The sequence below is a fragment of the Lycium ferocissimum genome, chromosome 4 (assembly GCF_029784015.1).
Source record: "Lycium ferocissimum isolate CSIRO_LF1 chromosome 4, AGI_CSIRO_Lferr_CH_V1, whole genome shotgun sequence".
Lineage (NCBI taxonomy): Eukaryota > Viridiplantae > Streptophyta > Magnoliopsida > Solanales > Solanaceae > Lycium > Lycium ferocissimum.
This window is the reverse complement of record NC_081345.1, coordinates 54,908,929-54,931,639: the sequence shown is the minus strand read 5'-3', so window position 1 is coordinate 54,931,639 and position 22,711 is coordinate 54,908,929. Positions and strand designations below refer to the sequence as shown.

The following is a 22,711-nucleotide window of genomic DNA, read 5'->3' as shown; positions in this document are numbered from 1 at the left end:
TAAATAGGTAAAATTACATAAAAAATAAAAGAAAACTGTAAATAAATGAAATATATATATATACACACACACTTGATCCTCACAAAAAACTAATCAAAACAATCCATTATACGCCACTTACAACTTGTAATTATATATAACATAATTTTACAGGTATAAATAATACAATGAAATAAAAGTTATTATGAAATGCAAATCAATTCTAACATCTTAACTTTCAAACACTGAAAAAACCACAGTTTCTTAAAACACTATTAGTATCATACTATTCATTTTATCTCCCTATAAGCAAATAATCAATAAAATTTATTAATATTATAATTACAACGTAACTTCTTCATGAACAAAAAATAATATTATATGATAAGTGACATTTTGATACATTTCACGTATCAAGATCTTTTTTTTATTTCTTTATTCCTAACACCACTAGCACTATATATATGCCTTGCAGCTCTGCCTATTTTCCTCTAGAAAAGCACACCGAACAGAGAGTTGTGTAAAAGGAAAAAAAAGAATGGCAGAAGAGTCCCTAAACAACCATCCAATAAGAAAGTAAGTCCTCTGCCTTGCCCTCAAAATCTTTCTCTTTTCAGTAATTAAGCTCTTTGTTACTCCCTCTCTATTAATTTATGTGGCACCTTTCAGATTTCGAGATTCAAACAATTCTTTTTTTTTACCGTAATTTTTTTTATATATCATTTAAATATTTTGAATTGTCAATTATTGTACTAGAAATAAAAATTTTTCTCATTCAGTGAAAAATTTGTGTTATAAAATGTGCTTTTTTCATCTCATTCCCACCGACCAGCTCATTAGGAAAATTCATGGTGTGAAACAGGTTTGATTGAAACACTGGGAAACTTGCTAGTTTTTTTGTGTGAAAACACTACTATTTAGGTTTTTCCTCCCGACATTTAGTGGCTATTTCCACTGAACATTTTTTAGTGAGAAAATAGTGATTTTTTTATTAGTGTTTATTTCAAAAAATTGAAAGATTTCATGCCTGAATTCATGATCAAAATTGAACTGTTTGACTTCCGGATTCAAACTGTGCCACATAAATCGAGACAGAGAAAATAATTAATATTAATTTCTCTCTTTTTTTTTTTTTTTTTTTCAGGAATGCAGTTGTTACAGGGGGAAACAAAGGTATAGGGTATGAAATATGCAGGCAGCTAATGGAAAAAGGAGTAATGGTAATTTTAACAGCTAGGGATGAAAAAAGAGGCAAAGAAGCTGTTGAAAAGCTATTGAGAGAAGAGTCTTGTTATTTTCATCAAATGAATCTTGTAGTGTTTCATCAAGTTGATGTTGTGGATCCACAAAGTGTTTCCTCTTTGGTTGACTTCATCAAATCTAAATATGGAAAGCTTGATATTTTGGTAAGTCATCTACAACTACTCCTTTTTCCAATGAAAATATAGCTTGATATTTTGGTAAGTCATCTACAACTACTCCTTTTTCCAATGAAAATATAGCAACATACACATGTTCTCAAATAGGAATTACATAATTTCATACATCACTTGCCTCAATATTATCATAGAAATGAGTTTATATTTTTAGATTTTACCATATTTAGCATATTTTGTACTATAATTTGGATTATTTAGGGAAAAGACAATAATTTTTTAATTTGTGATTATGATTTTCATTTTTTGATGCTTAGAAAGTTGATTGAGAGTGATATTCATGTTTATCATCACAAATTTAAACATTGTTAGGTGAATTAAAGTGAAAAAACTAAAATTCCATTATTGAAATTTTTAAAAGCTTGAAAACTCACAAATGAATTTCGTGATTTGTTAAAATTTTTGACAAATTGGTGATTGGGGTGAAGATGTCATTTTGAAGCTATTAGGTGAAGATGTGAGCTATTTGGTGCTGTTTTTGACCCATTTCGATGGAGTTTCGTAGATGAAATCCAATTGTATTACAAGTTTGTATAATTTTATATAGGCATAATACATTAACAGACACTCAAACTTGGTTTCAGCTGGCAAGTATGCCCTCTAACTTTTGGTGTGCACAAGTAGACACTTCAATTTGTCTCCACTTTGTCAGTTGAACACTCCAACTTACAAAATGATCATCTAGACACTTTCAAAATTTATTTGTCACGTCAGCATTTGTGTTTACGTGTTCAACTTTATACAAGTTGAGGTGCCTACTTGGGCACACCTAAAGTTGGAGGCATCTTACTTTGCGTATACGTTTGAGGGTATATTTATGTATTATGTCTTTTGTATAATAGTGTAAAAGTTTGTATAACACCTCTAGTACACTATTATACACTTTTATTAAAGGTTGATACATTATTTACAATATTTATAATACTTTATACTTGGTGTATAAACACAGTTGCGAAAAAATTAGTTATGCGGACATAAGCTAAAAATATAAATAGGTGGGTGCAACATGTTGTGTTGGACATGTACAGTTTTGGAAGAATTCCCTTTCTTCTTGTTCAACCTTATGAACTATAACAGTTAATTTCATAGTTCACCATCCATATCTTTCAGCCGAGGACAAAATTTGAAGTTTCTAGATTCTGGCTTTTAGCTTGCAAGTTACTCCCTTCGGATCGAAAAGAGTGTCCGCTTAGTCATTTACATACGCTTTAAGAAAATATTAATTCCTAGATCAAAATAGGTAATTTGACTAACCTATTCCTAATTAAATAAGTATTGAGATTTGATCACTTAATACTTAATAAGGACAATTTTGGAAGAATAAGGTTAATTCTTTCTTGATTTGGTAAGTGGACACTCTTTTTGAATTTTTTTTTAAAAAAAAGAATAAGTGGACACTCTTTTTTTATCCGAAAAAGATTCTAAATTTATATTTTGTACATATTACTAAGAAGAAGTAAAACAAATACAAAATTGGGACAAAATTACTAAGTTTCGTCGAGTTTGTACCGTAAAGTGTAAACAATCTACTCCTGATATCTTTATAAGTACTATTTTAGTAATTTGTAAAAAGCTTTTCTTTTTGTACCAGATATCATTTATCCGATAAAAAAATATTATCTGGTAATTAAGGGAAGGGGACACTTTTATACGGCGAAAAAAATAATGTATCTCTTTTTAGGACGTTATATGTCAAAATAATCTTGACATTTTCTCTGATTTGGCGTGTCAAATTTGGCATTCGGGAATTCCGCTAATGACTTTGTTTTTTTTTTTTTTTTGAGCATTTTAATCTTCTAAGCAACGTAGTAAGATGTAGTTATATTTAAGTAAGAAAAAAAAAAACTTTTTGACTTTATTGCAAAAAGTCGTAAGTTTAGTTGACCATTCATGAAAGTAATCCAATTTATCCTTGAGTTTGTCTAATGGCTTTTGTAATTAAATTAATTAATATCGTTTAATCCAAGATTCATTGAAAATAAACAGATTAGAACATAACATTATCTCCTTCTTTTTTTTTGGTTCGTCGATTTTATCTTTCTTATATATTTTTTTTTCGGTCGATCGGTTTCTTGTCAAGTTATTATAAAATAGTCTCATATGGAGTTTAGTGGACGATATTTTCTAGTTAGGAAACTATTCCATCTTTCTAGGAACGAGCGATGGAGACATAGAAAGTACGGAAAAGGGCCAATATTACCCCTGAACTTTCAGAAATAGTTTATTTATACCCTTCGTTATACTATTGGGCTAATTGTGCCCTTACCGTTATACTATGGGCCAAATATACCCCTGAACTTTCGAAAATAGTTTATTTATACCCTTCGTTATACTATTGGGCCAATTGTGCCCTCACCGTTATACTATGGGCCAAATATACCCTTAAGTTACATGATCTGCCACGTGTCACAATCACACCCATTTCCCCCTATAATTACACCCATATTAAATCAATCACCCGATCCGACCCATCTCTTTATTTCACCCAACCCGTTTTGTTTATTTCAAACCCAAATAAAGTACCCGTACCCGTTTTGTATATTTCATTACAGGTTTTGTTTCTGTAAAACATGGTAGTATACAAAATGAAAACCCAAAATGAAGGATCATAAAATTATGGATAACACAATGACTTTTTGGTTTTAACTGTCACATAAATGGTGATTCTTAAAATTGCAATTAAGTGAAGGCTAGTATGTGTTGGTATTTTCTATAAGCAGGCTACTTGGTTGGTGGTCCATTGATGAATTAAGTCGAGAGGAACAGGCTCAACTATTCCATGATGGATTTCCTGGGATAGAATGGTTTTTTCTGTTTCTTTTCTCTTCCCCTCTGCCTGAGTTCTTTGCATTGTTTTCATTTCTATGAAGAAAGGATAAATTTGTTTTTGTTACTGTAACGATCCTATTAACGTGGTGAAATTTTTTATTTGGGTTTTCATTTTGTATACTAGCACGTTTTACAGAAACGAAACCTGTAATGAAATAAACAAAACTAGTACAGGTACTTTAGTTGGGTTTGAAATAAACAAAACGGGTTGGGTGAAATAAAGTGACGGGTCGGATTCAATGATTAATTTAATCTGGGTGTAATTACAGGGGGAAGTGGGTTGGGCCATTGTGATTGTGACACGTGGCAGACCGGGTAACTTAAGGGTATAATTGTCCCATAGTATAACGATGAGGGCACAATTGACCCAATAGTATAACGAAGGGTATAAATAAACTATTTCCGAAAGTTCAGGGGTATATTTGGCCCATAATATAATGGTAAGGGCACAATTAGCCTAATAGTATAACGAAGAGTATAAATAAACTATTTTCAAAAGTTCAGGGGTAATTTTGGCCCTTTTCCGTAGAAAGTATCATAAGTGGACCCAATACGGCCACATATTCTTGGGTTGTGTACCAATATTTGTTTTTTGGGACTTAGTTGAATTTTTTTAAAGTTTATTCACTTGGGACACAACTTCAAGCAGTAACGTCTGAAATTTTGCTACTTTTTACATTTGCATATGATGTGTGGCCTTGTGAAGGCCAAACATCATACATTTCTACCAAAAGTTTGGTATGGGCTAAGACAAAGTTCGGTCATTTTCTATGGCATGCATGTAAACATTGGCTAAATTTTATGATTTGAATTTTTCGTGTATGCCTGAAATTCAGTCGTACGTAACTGAAGTGCATGTAAATGTTGGCTAAAATTTCGATCATGTGTGTCTGAATATTTTTGCCAAAAAAAAAATATATATATATTCTTCAAATTTCAACAAGCCAACACACGATTTAACACCCAGATCTACTCCAAATAAGCTCAAAATTTGAAACAAAAGTTTCATATATTATAAAGAACAAATCACAATCATCAATTTGTCAAATCAACAACAAATCTAACAAATACATTTAGCACTCTTTACATTTTTCATATATGTCTGCATTTCAGTCAGACATAACTGAACTGCATGCAACAAAACTGTAATGAAACCAACAATTCAATATGAAAATTTCCAATGTAATGGACAATACTAACAATTGAAAGCATTGATACTTCGTATTTAATAAGTATTGTTGGGATAATTTGATTACATTTTGAGACTTGATTTGCAACACTATGTAATATTATCATAAAATATTTATAATAGCATTTTTAGGTTAGAATTTAGATTAAAAATTATAAGAATATGTCTTAGAAAAGGTGGCCGACACAGCATAACCCATGGCCCACGCAGGGCTAGACTGGCCATTTTAAGGTCTGTCACCATGGTGAGTCTATCTAGGCAGGGGCAGATTTATCTTAGGCCGAGGGGTGTCACGTGACATTGCTTCATCAAAAAAATTTACTAAATATTTATGGATAATTGGAAGCTGGAAAGAAAAACGAAGATAAATACAATAAAGTGACACTGCTTGGCATAGATAGCCGTGCAACTTACTTGTTCAGGCGCCTCTATTTTCTTTTAAAAGACTTGAGTTCGAAACTCAACACCTTGACCTCTCACAAGTTAACAAAAGCTTGAACCAATTTGTTCACAGTAGCTTCTTAAGGACTTGCGACAAGAAAATATTTGATAAGTAAGAATACTGTTGCTTTCCTGATTAGTGATTGTGCTATTTTTTTTTTCCTTTCATCTTCTTTCTCGTCGATGAAATTGATTAAGATTGATTCGCGGAATCAATTGAATGATAAGCTTTTTAGTGATCGTCTGATGCCTTGTATAAAAAGAATTGTTTAGTATTATTTATAATAAGGTTATTTTGAAAATATTTCAACAAATGAAAATTCATCGAGAAGAGGTCGAGTAATATACGGGAGTTTTGTTTTATTTATATTGTGTTCTTTTTTTAATATGACGATAATAGTATTTTATTTATTTGTTCTCATATTAAAATGTGACACTGCTTATGAAAAATCATGCGTACATCACTGTACCTAGGCTGGCCCGTTAAATTTTAAAGCTCGCGTAGGCTAATCTCAGCAGGGCTAAGCCAGCTCATATTGACAGTTTCCATCGATGATGTAAACATTATATTTGTTCCAATAAAAAAAATTAATTTTTAAATTATTAATTCTATTTTTATGAATAGCTAAGCGCGCACACGCGCGCGCACACATATATTTTTTATTATAGAAATTTCATTACATTGTAAGTGCATATATATAATGAACTTTAAAATTTTGGATATATCTATATAAGCATATGAAACACACAAAACACGCTAACCTTTATTTTAAATAGCTTTATATATATATATATATATATATATATATATATATATATACCAACCCCAGTGTAGTTAATTTGCAAAACGCCTTGAATTCACATGTGAGGCTTAAATTTGCGAGGCTTACGCCTCAAGTACTAGACTATGTGCTCTAAACACGGCTATCACTCAACGTTCGGAACTCGCTTAACAGTTCCTACTAAAATCATGTGTCAAATTTCTTAATTGGTACTGTTGGCCCTCAAATTCTTTAACAAATGAATAATAAAAGTTAAATATATTTATAGAAAAATGAAGATTGAGAGTAACTCAAACAACAAGTCCTAATATTGCATAGTTACTAATTAAGAACATCAAGTGGATAAATATCATTTGAATATCCTTATGAAGTTAGTTAGATGACTGAAAATTTGTATCTTCATTTCCTATTAGTCTTCATGTCTTAGTTCTATGTTTATTTCTCAAAATTATCAGACCTTTGCAATTTTGCTATTTGAAAGTAATTTTATATTTATTCATCAAAAAGTAATATTTAAATTGTAGCACTGACAATATCTAGTGATTATTTACTTTTAGGGGGTAATATGTGTAGCTTGATAATATTTTTTGAGAAACGATAAAGGGTCAAATTTGCCTCTGAACTATGCAGATTTTCCCTTCGTTAATGGTTGGGGTCAAATATGCTCTCACCGTTACTAGTTGGGTCAAATTTTCCCTAAGCTATGCGAAATGGAATAAATTTGTCCTTATTTTTAAAGGTGGAAGCTTAACACTTGATGATGACATGTGTCACGCAATTAAGAATTAATTATTTTCAACGGAGGGTAAATTTGAACCTTTCATATAGTTCAGGAGCAAATTTATCCTTCCCCTTAATTTTGTGTTTAAAAAAAAAAAATTTGTTCCTCCTTTCTCTCTTCATGCCACTACCTCCACCAATCATCCTTTCTTCCTTCTTCCTCCTTGTCTCTTGTCACGCCCCAACTCTGGAGAGGCGTGGCCGGCACCTGATGCCATACTCGGTCCGAGCGTACCATTGTGTAAATATGACTCTGGAAGGGTAACCCTTCACTTAGTCGACGAGGCCTACCTGCAAACAGATAATACCAACTAAGGTGACAAGGCCGTATCCTGAATCATCTTAACATAACATCAATCTTGTCTGAAGGGTAAGCACACCCAAAATTTATATGTATAAAACTGTGTAGGCCGACGAGACTGCCACACTGACATCCATAACATACAAGATATGTCTACAAGCCTCTAAAGAGTAATGACTGTACTATGGCCAGGACAGGGACATCAGTACGAAATAATGTACCAAGTATGTAAGGCGACTGACACTAAAATATAAGATAACTGAACATAAACTGAAGAGTCAATAAGAAATCCGGCTGTACTTACCTGCCTCTGCCATCTATTAACTAATAATGCGACATAAAACTACTTAGCCTCGTATAAGGCTTCTAGACATGCATGACTAGCCTCGTAGGCACTCAATGTAGCCCCGAAGGCAGTCTGTATGTATAATCATAGCCCCGAAGGCAAGCGAGCGTCTGTATAGCTCCGAAGGCATCTGTATGGTCAATAGCCCTGTAGGCAAGCATTATAGCCCCAAAGGCAAATATCATAGCCCCAAAGGCAAACATCATAGCTCTGAAGGCAAACATTATAGCCCCGAAGGCAAGTATCATAGCCCCGAAGGCAAGCATTATAGCCCCGAAGGCAAGTATCATAGCCCCGAAGGCAAACATCATAGCCCCGAAGGCAAGCACGCTTCTATATAGCCCCGAAAGCATCTGTATGGCCAATAGTCCCGTAGGCCAACATCATAGCCCCGAAGGCAAATATCATAGCCCCGAAGGAAAACATCGTAGCCCCGAAGGCAAATATATACTTCTTTAGACTGTACAATCTCACTTTTATCTACTAGCTACATGACCAACAATGCTAACTAAAAGTGAACTGCTGATGAGGGAAACTACTATATGAATATCATGAAACAACATAGACATGGAATCTCTGTGAATGGAATTTCTTTGTGCACTTGGTCGGGACTCGCTTGATAAGGAATCATGCCAAACAAAGAAAGAAGGATAGCCTTTACATAGCTCGATCTCCTTGTCTCTTTAATACTTTCAAAGCAGCCCACGATACAGCTCAATCTACATCAATACAATAAGATTCATGATTAATGCCAAGAAGGAACTATGTTCGTAGCTCTAAGCTAGTAGCTTGTCTAAATAAATTTGGGCAGCATCTCTCTTATGAATTTGACTTACTCCAACTCCACACATCATTAACAACAACCAGAGCAACACAAAAAGATACAATATATCATTAACAAGTCATCAACATATCACGATGAGCGGTAAGCTCGGATTGGAACCCATATAACCCTTGACACCCCTTATGAATTTCTTACTTTAACTCAACAATATCTATAACATGATGACAAGTATATTCATCCAGTTTTCCAGCCTTATATTTCACAAAATAACAAGAAAACAGTCCATGAAGTTCAACAACCTTAAAACTGATTTTTCAGACTACTAAAACACGTTTCTGACTTCTAGTGGATATTTAACATGTTCTTCATCCATCTAACCTTCCGTAGACTTAAAATAACTCTTATAAATGAGAGGGGGAAGAGTATTACCTTACATAACACGGAAAACCCCTATATTGGGCTTACTTCACCTTGAAGCAACCTCCAACTCAAGCAACAACACAACGAGCGACAAGCTTGGTTTATGATTGACATAACTATAGCTTTAAACCCTTTCTTACTTCCGTAACTTGTTAACAACAACAACCACAACATACTCAATTCATTCCAAGAGCCACAAAATAGATAATGGGATCTTCGAAACAGTTCAACAAACAACGACAACAAAACTACGATTTTCGACTTTTATCTTACGGGTTATCAACCGTACAAGCTAGTCAAAAGTTCTATGAACTCAAATACAAGGAGGAGGATAAAAATATTACCTTAAGATCCTTAAAACAACTCTCCACAAGAACTGTAACCCCTCCAAAATCAGTAACCACAAGAAGAACAAGAAACTCACTAGCACCACGGGATTCCCGACGTTTGATTTGCGCTATTTACCTTTGGTTTTCCCTTGGATCATGTAGAAACCCTTTACAGAGTATTTTGGGGTATTTAAGATCTGTTGGTGTCAAAAATGAGTTCTGATAAGCAAGCAACCAACTTATACATTAAAAGAAATTTCCCACCGCCTACGTGAGTCCCAACAGGGGCTGCCTGTGCAGTCTTACAAAAATGCGAATATCTCTCTATTATGACGTCTTATCAGCAAGCGGTTTAATGCGTTGGAAACTAGACTCGTAGACCTTCAATTTGGTGGGTAGATAGACGCATAACTCCAAGTAGATTGGGAGAAAAACTCAGTGACATCTGACCCAAGTTTCAGGTAACATATAAACGTAATTTGTTTTACAACTAGCTTGACTCCAAAACTTAACACACGACTATCATAAAACTAAAATACCTCATAAAATTCCCTTCTTAGCATGTTAAGCACTCCTAGTCGTCCTTAAAAGTATGGGTTATAACATTCCCAACTTTCGATGAAACTTATCTTCTTCGACTCGTTTAACTTCTAACCCTCTTGGTACTTTGATCTTAAACCTTTGTAACCTCTAAGGTAACATGATTAACTGTCATGACCCAAATTACCGATGGCGCGGGCACCTACCTTATTATCACTAGTAGGCGAACCCTTGCCCGTTAACCCATTAATCACTAGCCAATTTCAACTTCTTTAATCATTTATCCTCTAACAATCAATAAATAAGTGAATGAATAAATAGTCTGACCAAGTCATAAATAATAAATAATATAAGTGCGAAAGTCTTAACTATGACATCCCCAAAATCTGAAAGTCATCGTATAAGGACTCTAACCAACAATATCTAAAGAATGAAATATATGTCGAATATAATAATAAATAATGTCTAGAATTTAAAGTAGAAATTTGGAAAGGGAGATCTTCAGGTGGCGTGGCATGGCATGGGTAGAAGCTCACCCTCAGATCTAATCGAGCAAACTAGCTTCAAGCTAGAGATGTAGTCTGGATGAAATCTCTGGAACACAATCTGCACTAAAAAAGGGTGCAGCAAGGTAGTATCAGTACAAACACTATGTACCGGTAAGCATCATAGGCCGACTAAGATTAGTTCACGTATATAAGCATAAAATCAACAAGATAAATAGATAGGCACTTAATACTCAAATCCAAGTCACAGAATATCCCATAATAGAGTCACAACCTAAGATGAAGCTTAAACCACAATTCTGTCAAGTCTCAATAATCTCCCCTGATAATCACAAGTCCAAGTTCCGTCCCTAGGTAGAGTCACTAATCATATTTATATCACAATAGGCATTCAACATCCATACATCAAAACCAAATGAGCATATAATAATGCAGAGTAAAATGTATTGATGTGCAATGCAAAATATGATGATGTGCAATGCAATGCACTGGCCAACCACTCGAACTGTATATACATGCTAATTGGTGTCTTTACCCAATAGCTATGACCTACAGGAGACCCATGGTGTCCATGTATCACTCGTTCCGAATCTTTGCCCAACGGTAACGAGTCTCCGGATCTTTGCCCATAGAGGATCTTCATCAAATCATATCATATAACATCACATCACCTGGAACCATTTCCCATCGGGCATTTAAAACATTTTCTCTTATAGATACCATAAGTCTTTCATTAATCAGTTCCAAACCATTTCCATCATGTATGAATGCATAAATGCTAAATCAATGCAATAAATACCAACGAATATGCTATGGAAGTCACAACACTATAAGCCCTATCAAGACTTTTATAAATTAACTTTACAGTAAGCATGATCAATTAATGAAGTCAAGTGCAAATAAAGGTGCAAGTTACAAGGCTACAAACCATCCTAGGACTTTCGATAAATCATCTCAACTATGGAATGAATCATACAAACCATCTCTGTCAACATAAAAAGTCTATGTCCCTCTTTACTTCCAAATATAACGAGTACACCTCACAACTAACTGTTGTATTACCAAGATGCTCCATTTTCTCATATATTATCATCAATACCAAGTCATAATTCAATATAAATATATTTATGAATTGAGAATGCATGCTAAGTATGATCTCATCATCAACAGTAAATCATACGTCAAGTTTTCATTTGGGTACTATCATAGGTATATAAATCACGATTCAGGTCTAAACTCATTATCCTTCCTTTCTCCGATGATATGTGTCACAATAAGAGAGAATTTAGTACAACCCGTAGCACAACACAACAATTTAGGTAATAAGTCTAATCACAATAACAAGGCAACAAGCCACTATCAACCAAACTAATAGAAATCCATCCCAAATCGCCACTGTATGAATAAAACTACACCTTCACAATGCGTAAATAATGGCGACAAGCCCACATAATCAATCAATCAATACCAACCTAGGAATATCCAACCCAAACTCTATGTCCGAAGACCTAATCATGCTTTCTCCTATCAATTCTACACAATATATACATTTCGCTAATCAAAGTCTAACTAAAGTAAGCCGTAACCTACTTCGAATGCAGAACAAGAGCCAATAACTACTCCACACGAGCCTTCTGTTTCCGAAGCACCTCAGAACGGTCAAAGTCTAAAAATATGATGCTAAGTAAGCAACAAACCATGTATTTAAACAAGAACAACAATTTGGGGAAGAAGACCCACTCACTTCTACCCTTTTCAATGGATGAAACCATCCTTTAATGGTGAATTTATTATAACTTCTATCTCTACAATCATTAACCTTCAATTCATGAGTTTCTAATCAATTTTGTCCCTTGAAACAGATTTTAGGACAAAGTTTCCATTTTTATTAGAACCTTAAGTCTCAGCATGCAATTTCAACCATAAGAAATCAAATTTCCTTCCTAGAAAGTGATAATCTATACTCCTAGATGATTAATCAACAGCAAAATCAACAACCCATCAATTATTTAAAGGTTTACTAATTCTAGGGTTCTAGGATTTTCACCCACCATTGATGGACCTTAAACTAATCATGGAACTTGAAGAAGAATGGAAAATGGGCAAATAAAGGTGGGGACTTACCCTCCAAGATGCTTTCACCAATGAATGGAATGAAATTTGCCTATTTCTCTCTTGAAAACTGACTTTGGGGTCTTATGGGTAATGGTTTGGAGTTGGAATATAAAAATAGGGTTTTCTACCCCAGTCGGTCGCTGCAGCGGTCACCATGTCTGCTGCGGCAGTCCCGCTACAGCGGCCCTGAGTCCGCTACAACAGACCTGCTGGAACAGTCTGCACAAAAATGGTCATAACTCCCTCATACGGAGGAGAAACGCAACTATTCTTTTTGCTATAGCTTCGTAGTTATGATACGGATCTAATGGTTCAATCCTCACACAAAACAAAGGTCGTTTAATCAATATGGATCCCTTTCTAGCCAAAGACCTAAGGCGAAAACATCGAATACGAGCGCGACAAAACCCAAACCCATCTGAAACTCTTCGGAACCTTACCAAAACTTGTGGACAAGTTCAAAATCATCATATTAACTTGCTGGAACTTCCAAAATATTGACACGGGGTCATCCTAACCCGACGTTAATCGTGGTCAACTCTAACTCGTTAACTTAACTGGCTTCTCCATCAATGACTCAATTTACACTCGAACCTTGCGGGAACCAAAAAAATGACTTCATTAAGTCATAGATCATACTAACGGGACTTGGAGAAGGGTCGACAAGGGTAAATGGGTCAAAAACACTATAACAACCAGGCAGGTCATTACATTAACTTACTTTGTATAATCTCAAGGACGATCTCATTTTCGAGATTACATCAATTGACCTACGACATACTTGACGTATGAAAATACAAGATGTAACATCTCTCCCCGCCACCAATGTCATCATCACCTCCGCCACCTTTTTCTCTTCCCCTATCATTTTTCTTTCCCTCTTCCTGTTACCCCACCTCACCTACACCTCTAGGAGGGAATGGGCTAAACGACTTGAACATGTAATATAAAATACTATTTAAATGAATATGTATAGCCACATAGAGAGCAAAGGAGGAAAAAAGGGTGATTGACGATAGGGGTCACATTTTGTTCCTCTTTTCTCTCTCCGCGCACTACATCTACCACCAATAACCCTTTATTCCTCCTTTGACCCCTATGCAGCTATACACCTGCATTAGTATTCTATATTGCATGTTTAAGTCGTTTAGCGCATTTCCACCTGGTGGTATAGGTGGTGGTTGGGTGACGGGGAGACAGAAAGAGAAAGAAAATGAAAAGAGAAGATGGTGGTGGAGGTGATGGCAACAATGGTGGTGGGAAGAGAGACAAGAAGAAAGGAGGAAGGAGGAAGAAAGGGTGATTTGTGGTAGAGGTAGTGGTGGAAAGAGAGAAAGGAGGAACAAAAAAAAAATATAGAAAACTCAAAATTAGGAGAAAGGATCAAATTTGTCCTTGAATCAAATTTGTCCTTGAACTATGCGAAAGGGTCAAATTTTCCGCTGAACAATGCGAAAGGGTCTAATTTTTCCTCCGTTTAAAAAGATTAATTCTTAGTTGCGTGACACATGTCATTACTGGGTGCTAAGCTTGCACCATTTAAAATAAGGGCAGATTTGTTCTATTTCACAAAGTTCAGGGGCAAATTTGATATCAACTATTAATGGAGGGCAATTATGTTCCATTTCGCGTAATTCAGGACCAAATTTAACCTTTTGTCCTGTAAGAAATTGGGATTTTTCAATTATTTGGATGCTAATACATATAGTTAATTTATATCTCATGATGACTTTAATGCTATTGCATTGTTTGTACCTGTGAATATATGCTAGATATTTTATTTCTTGGGAGTTCTTTAGTTTTCTTAAACGTTTAATGTACTTTCTACATTTTTATTGTTATTATGCTACTTTATTAAAGTATAAGTTTTCAAAAATTAAAAATTCATGGAACTTACAATCCATGTCTTGATCCGTACTAAGTAAAATGCGCCGCCTCACGCCCCCTCTTTTTAAAACGCATTATCGACATATATGTGCAAGTACTTGATTTGTTAGGAAATATGTGGTTAATGGAACTCTAAAAACCAGAAGGTTGATTTTTCTTATTACACACGAGACAAGTTTACTTAGATTTAACTCTACTATAAGTAGGAGTAATTAAAAAGGTTATTCTTCTGTGTTAGTTAATTAACTTTAGGAACTTATAATAAACCACCTTAAAATTATTTGAATGAGTTAATAGTTATACTACAAATTTATTACTTAATACTCAGTTTATTTTTATTTTTCCATGATAAGGAATTGTGAAATTGGATAATTGCAGGTAAATAATGCAGGAGTTAATGGAATAATGGTAGAGGGAGATGTTTCAATCCTTCCGGAGATGATAGAAAGACAAGCTGCTCGAGGTTTATGCAACACAACTGAGGTTAGTGCTTTATTTTTCGCTACATTTTCCAATCCCTATATATTCGTAAAAAATGTTTTTCGGTGTTGGATTATAACAACAACAAAAAACCCAGTGTAATCTTATAAGTGGAGTCTAGGAAGAATAATGTGTGCAGACCTAATAATGTGTGCAGACTTTACTCTTACCTCGGGAAGGTAGAGCGGTTGTTTTCAATAGACCTTCGGTTCAAGGAAAACAATTCAAAGCAGTTTAACAAAAATAAAATACGGAAGTGAAGAAACCATGACAAATAATAAGAAAAGCAAGACATAGCACTCTAAGAGAAAGAACAACTAAATAATGCGACAATAGATAGTAACAGAAAATCGAAGAACAAGGAACTACGAGGATACTACTACTACTACGACTAGTATGAAAGGAGAAGCAGATACAATGCTCCAAACTATACCAAGCCTATCCGAGAAAATTGAGACAATGCGCCCTACTAGCTAACTGTCTACCTTAATGAGCGACCTTTGTATCCCCCTATCTAGGGTCATGTCCTTAGTAAGCAGAAGATGCATCATGTCCTGTCTAATAACTTCTCCCCAATGCTTCTTTGCCCTGCCTGTACCTCTCCTTAAACCCATCATCGTCAACCTCTCACACCTTCTCACTGGGGCATCTGCATGTCTCCTCTTCACATGTACCCTTGCCTTCCTGTAAAGAAATGGATTTAGGACCTAACTCAACCCCAAAAGCTAGCTCATGAGGGGAGGATTGCCCAAGTCCATATAAGGAGATCCTCTATCCTTTAATCCACCAATGTTAGACTCTTAATACCACACCTCATGCCCAGGGCTGGACATTTAGTGCGTGGGCAATTTTAATATGTGGGCACAACATTGGTAATAATGAATTGGGCGCGCGGGCTTGACTCTGATACCATGTAAGAAATGGATCTTGAGCCTAACTCTACCCCAAAAGCTAGCTCATGAGAGGAGGATTGCCCATGTCCATATAAGGAGACCATGTACCCGTTAACCCACCAATGTGGGACTCTTTACATTCCCGCATCTGCCACTGGGCCACTCCCACCTTGCCTGGAATATCTTCATTTTTTATCCTATCTCTCCTACTATGCCCACATCTATATCAACATCTTCATTTTCTCAACTTTCATCTTTTGAACATGGGGGTTCTTGACTAGTCAACATTCTACTCCATACAACATAGTTAGATTGAATAGTTCAAAATACTTTTTGGAGAAATATTTATTAAAGATTAATAATAATGTCAACAAATTAGATAATGTTACAATGAAGTTTTTGAATATAATCAAAAGTTGGTATTAATGTATCAGTGTTGGTTAACTAGATTATTGACATGAAGCTACGAAAGATGGTTATGAAGAGAATGATTTTCGCCCAAAGTAAGGCAAAATTATCTTCCTCCATTTGATGGGAAAAAAAAAAAAAAAACAATATCAACAACTAACCAAGAAAAAATAATTTTTTTTTAAAACAATTCTCGGGAAAAAGTTTTCGTTATACCAAGATGCTTAATATGCCACTATCCTTTTTCTAATGTGCGAATACTAGATAGCACTGTAACCACTAGTCTAAAGCTTGATCATTTATGTTGATATAACCACCTATTTCAAAGTATTTTTAACCATTAAGTTCCAATTGTTGTGGGTTTACGCTGAGTATGTTATTGTTGTTAAGGTTCAAATTGTGTCAACTCTTATCTACCATTCTCTCCCTTGAAAAATATACAATACCATAAAAAATACAATTGTGAGTAAAATAAACTCATTGATAGTAATTGAATTTTGTATTAAATATGGTTAACTCTGAAATATACTAATGCAGGAGGATGAAGTTCCAATCAAGTCAACTGGAAAATTGATAGAGAATTTTGAATGGGCAGAAGAATGTATAAACACTAATTATTATGGAGCAAAAAGAATGATTGATGCCTTTATTCCACTACTCCTCTTGTCTCCTTCACCAAGGGTTGTTAATGTTTCTTCTTCGCTTGGAAAGATAAAGGTACGATTGTATTTTTTCCTTTTACTAATAACGACTTGCTGAATTGCAAATTTGTTTCCACTTAATGTCATTAGAGAAAAGTTGGGCATAATTTTTCTCTCTCCTCTCATCTCTTATTTTCTCTCTCCTCTCATAAGTAACGGTAAGTGACCTCCTCCCCCCCCCAACCCCCACCCCACCCACCCCAACCGGCGACCACCACCACTGTTTCCGGCCGGCCAGATCTCTTTCTCTCTCCTCTGTTCTCTCTTTTCTCTCCTTCCTTTTTTTTTTTTTTCTCTATCTTTCGACCGCACCGGTGGGTTTCGGGCAATTTACGCACCGATCGGGAACGATGATTCCGGTCGGTGAAACGGTGATTCCGGTCGGTGAACGGTATTTTCCGGCGAGAGAAACCGGTGTTTCGGCGGCAAACAGAGATTTCTCGGTGGTGAACAGGTTTTACTTACTTGGAGTTGGTACCTCCAATAGCCCATTTCCTGTCACTTAGCCTTATAAATTTTTGCCTGCTTGCCTGATTGAATACCTATTTCTTTGCTTATAGACTATTACTAACGTGTGCTATAGTATTGATCTTTCGTTTGTCTTAGATTAACCTTTCACTAGCGTATATTTGCGTTACTGGCTTTGGTGAGGGATCGTAGACTAGGGTCATGTTCTCGGTTGGGATCGGGGGACTAGGGTTAGGGGGCTAAGGGGGTTGAGGAGCCTCTTAGATTGAGAGTAGGGTCTTGGAATATTGGGACTTTATCGGGAAAGTCCATAGAGTTAGTTAAGATTCTTAAAAGAGGAGGATTAATATAGCTTGTGTCCAGAGACTAAATGGGTAGGACCTAAAGCTAAGGATGTGGACGGGTACAAGCTTTGGTTCTCGGGCAAGTCGAGGTATAGGAATGGGGTAGGGATCTTGGTAGATAGTGAGCTTAGAGATCGGTGGTAGAGGTTAGGAGGATCGACGACGGATGATGGCGATTAAGTTAGTCGTTGGAGGGTTCACCTTGAACATTATTAGTGCCTACGCGCCACAAGTGGGTTTGGACGAGGAAGTAAAAAGACGCTTTTGGGAGGACTTGGACGAAGTGGTGGTAAGTATACCGCCTACTGAGAAGTTATTCATAGGAGGAGATTTCAATGGGCACATTGGGTACGTTTCGAGGGGTTATGACGAGGTGCGTGGAGGATTTGGCTTCGGGGGACGGGAATGGTGGAGGAGTCTCACTCCGGATTTCGCAAAAGCTTTTGGATTGGTGGTAGCCAACTCGTGTTTTCCGAAGAAGGAGGAGCACTTGGTAACCTTTTGTAGCTCGGTGGGCGCGACGCAAATAGACTTCTTGCTCTTTAGAAAAGATGATAAAGGCCTCTGTAAGGACTGCAAGGTCATACCGAGTGAGAATCTTACGACCCAACATAAGCTACTGGTGATGGATTTGGAGGTAAGAAGGAAGAAGAAGAAGAAAAAGGTTGTGGATGACCGACCGAGGATTAGGTGGGGGAGTTTGACTCCGTCTAGTGCCCTAGAGATGGGGGAGAAGTTGATAGCTATGGGAGCGTGGGATAGTAGGGGGGATGCGAGCGATGTGTGGGATAGGACGGCCGGTGCATTCGGGAAGCGACTAGAGAGGTATTGGGGGGTCTCGCGAGGCCGCCGTCGTGGGCACCGAGGGGATTGGTGGTGGAATGGAGAAGTCCAAGGGAAGGTAGAAGCAAAGAAGAGGTATATATGAAGGGGTAGATAGCAAGGACGATGAAGAGAAGCGGACGAATAGGGAAAAGTATAAGATGGCGAGAAAGGAGGCGAAGTTGGCAGTTTCGGCAACTAAAACGGCAGCCTTTGAACGCCTTTATGCAGAACTAGAGGACAGAGGTGGGGATAAGAAGCTATTTAAGCTCGCCAAGGCGAGAGAGAGGAAGGCACGCGACTTGGATCAAGTGAAGTGCATCAAGGACGAGGATGGCCAAGTGTTGGTACAGGAAGACCGCATTAGACAGAGATGATGCGCGTCATACTTTCATGAACTCTTGAACGAAGGAGCGGACGAGAGACATTGTGTTGGGAGGGTGGAGCACTACGATAGGCGTCGCGACTTTGGTTATTGTAGGAGTATAAAGGTTGAGGAGGTTAAGGGAGGCATTCGTAGGATGCGCGAGGAAGAGCGGCCAGGACCCGACGAGATTCCTCGGAGAATTTTGGAAGAATGCGGGGCGGGGGTAGGCTTGGAGTGGGCGACTAGATTGTTTAATGTCATTTTCAAGTCGGCGAAGATGCGGGAAGAATGGAGATGGAGTACAATGATTCCCGTGTACAAGGACAAGGAGACATTCAAAGCTGCAACAACTATAGAGGTATCAAGCTGCTAAGTCACACTATGAAAGTGTGGGAAAGGGTGGTGGAAATGAGGGTGAGGAGAGGTGTGTCTATTTCAGAGAACCAGTTTGGTTTCATGCCGGGGCGCTCGACTACAGAAGCCATTCATATTGTAAGGAGATTGGTGGAGCGATATAGGGAGCGGAAGAGGGACTTGCACATGGTATTCATTGACCTAGAAAAGGCTACGACAAGGTGCCAGAGAGGTCACTATGGAGATGCTTGGAGGCTAAAGGTGTGCACCGCGGTGTACGTTAGAGCGATAAAGGACATGTATAATGGAGCTAAGACCGAGGGTAAGGACGGTAGGAGGAGACTCGGAAGCACTTCCCACGGTTCGGTGGGGTTGCGTGGGATCGACTCTTAGCCCGTTTCTGTTCGCCTTGGTGATGGATGAATTGACGCGACAAATACAAGGTGAGGTGCCTTGGTGTATGTTGTTCGCATGAGATGACATAGTTACGATTGACGAGACTCGCAACGGAGTTAACGATAAGTTTGAGGGTTTTGAGGCACGACGTTGGAGTCTAAAGGATTTAAATTGAGTAGGACCAAGACAGAATACTTGGAGTGCAGGTTCAGTGGCGTACCGCGTGAGGGGGATGAGGAAGTGAGGCTTGGTACCCAGGCCATTCAAAAGAAAGGAAGTTTCAAGTACCTTGGGTCTATTATACAGGAAGATGGGGATATCGACGACGATGTTTCACATCGTATTGGTGCAGGGTGGATGAAATGAGACTCGCCTCCGGAGTGTTTGTGTGATAAGAAAGTGCCTCCAAAACTTAAAGGCAAGTTCTACAAAGTGGTGGTTAGGCCGACTTTATTGTACGGAGCGGAGTGTTGGCCGGTCAAAAATGCCACATTCGGAAGATGAAAGTCGCGAAATGCGAATGCTTGCGGTGGATGTGTGGGCACACTAGAGAGATAGAATTAGGAATGAAGATATCCGAGACAAGGTGGGAGTGGCATCGGTGGAGGACAAGATGCGGGAAGCAAGGCTGAGATGGTTTGGGCATGTGAAGAGGAGAGACAAAGATGTTGCAGTGCGGAGGTGTGAGAGGTTGGCTATGGATAGTTTCAGGCGAGGTAAAGGGAGGCCGAAGAAGTATTGGGGAGAGGTGATTAGACAGGATATGACACGGTTTTCTCACCGAGGACATGACCTTAGATAGGAGGTTGTGGAGGACTCAGATTAGGATAGAAGGCTAGGTGGCTTACCCTTTCACCTTAGTAGTTGCAGTTTCGCTCATTTGTTTATTACCTTTGGTTTATGCATCTGATTGCTGCTTATATTTGTTGGGCCGTTGGTACTTTGATTATTTTATTTATATATAGTAGTTAATGCTCCTTTATGTCTTGATCGGTCTACCATGACTTTCTCGCTTTTGGTATTTGTGTTATCGTATTGTTTTCGATATGCTTGGCCCTATCCGACCTTTTGTCTTGTTTTCCTCTTATCTTCCTCTTCTCCTCTCTTGAGCCGAGGGTTTTCGAAAACAACCGCCCTACCCAAGGTGGGGGTTAGGTCTGCGTACACTCTACCCTCCCCAGACCCCACATGGTGGGATTATACTGGGCTTGTTGTTGTTGTCATTAGAGAAAAGTTATTTATTTTTTCTTTGCGAGAATTTTGTCAATTCTTGATATAATATGAAAAGAAGTTTCGGAAAAACCATTTCACCTGTTTTTGAATGCTTAGGGTCGTAATTCTAAGAGGGTGTTTGGCTAAGTTTATAAGTTGATCAAATTAATTTATATGCATTTTTTCGGTTATTTACGCGTTCGGTAAACATCAAAAGTGCTTATAAATCAAGTACTTTAAGCCTAGAGTTACAAGTAGGTCACCCTTATTTTGTGATTTTCCCGCTTATAAGCACTTTCAATTTGACCAAATTTTTTCCTATTTTATCCTTAATATCTTTTAATTCTAAAAGTACTTGGTCAAAACAAAATTGCTAATTTCCTCTACATTCTATATTTGTTGTTCATCCTTTTCGTTGCAAAGATACTTTTAGATTAATAATTTTATTAAAAAAATTAAGGGCATTTGATTTTTTAATAATGGAACAGCTTATCAACACTCTTTTACCAAACACATCATTTTCTTATTACTAATTTTGACACTTTTATCCAAATACGTAACAACTTACTTACAAAATTAATTTCAACACTCAAAAGCACAAAATGCTTATCATCTATTTACATTCAGCTAATCTGAACGGGATCTAAAAGAGACAGTTTCAGCTCACAATACTATTTTCTCTTGCCTTTTTATCATCTTTTTTGTTTTCTTATACTGCACTTTTTTTTTTTTTAAAATACATGTTCAGCTGGTATCAAATGAATGGGCCATAAAGACTTTAAGTGATGGAGAAGGCCTTACAACAGAAAAAGTGGATGAAGTACTCAATGAGTTTCTTATGGATTTCAAGGAGGGCCTATTAAAAGAAAAGGGCTGGCTCACTGATATGGCAGCTTATACAGTCTCAAAAGCAGTCATGAATGCATACACAAGAATTGTGGCCCAAAAGAATTCTTCCATATGTGTCAACTGCATTTGCCCAGGCTTTGCAAAGACAGATATTACTTGTAATACTGGGCCTATGACTCCACAAGATGCTGCTGAAGGCCCAATACTTCTGGCCCTTTTGCCTGAAGGTGGGCCTACTGGCCAGTTCTTTCATCAGAAGAACGTTCCGACAACATTCTGAAAAGAAAAAGGTCCAATTTAAGCGTTGTGAAGCTACTTACATAAAACACCACATGAACTTGTACTATTATATGTTAAAGAATAGAATTCTTCTATTTCCCCTGAATAAAATCGGATGTTCATTTGGCATGAGTAGCGTACGAGCCCTTACTTGATGTCTCTAACTGCCCCATAGCTGGTGAATCGTTTGAATCATAAGAATGAAATCAGTAGACATCAGGCTTATAAACTATTGTTTGCAACAATGGCGGATAGGCTTGATAAAATTTATAAAAAAAGAAGTAACAATAATATTTGTCGTTCTATATAGGCAAAATAATAAATCTAATTATCACTGTTATGGAGATTCTTATTCCATTATCTAAGAAATATTTTTCAATTGTATCCTTTCTATATTTTCAAGTTTTTATTTTAATATCTCAAGTTACAATTAATTTTAATTATTCAGCAAAAGCCTTTTTATAACGACTAGGA

At 36.9% G+C, this 22,711-nt stretch overlaps 1 protein-coding gene across 1 annotated transcript; it reads left to right on the top strand.

Annotated features, from left to right (window-relative positions):
* Nucleotides 1-430: 430 nt before the first annotated feature.
* LOC132053545 ((+)-neomenthol dehydrogenase-like) lies at nt 431-22,366 on the top strand. Its single transcript, XM_059445628.1, has 5 exons — nt 431-555; nt 1,124-1,385; nt 15,043-15,147; nt 16,983-17,162; nt 21,858-22,366. Exons 1-5 carry the CDS (start codon nt 518-520, stop codon nt 22,236-22,238), a joined length of 966 nt encoding a protein of 321 aa, XP_059301611.1. The 5' UTR covers nt 431-517; the 3' UTR covers nt 22,239-22,366.
* Nucleotides 22,367-22,711: the final 345 nt, after the last annotated feature.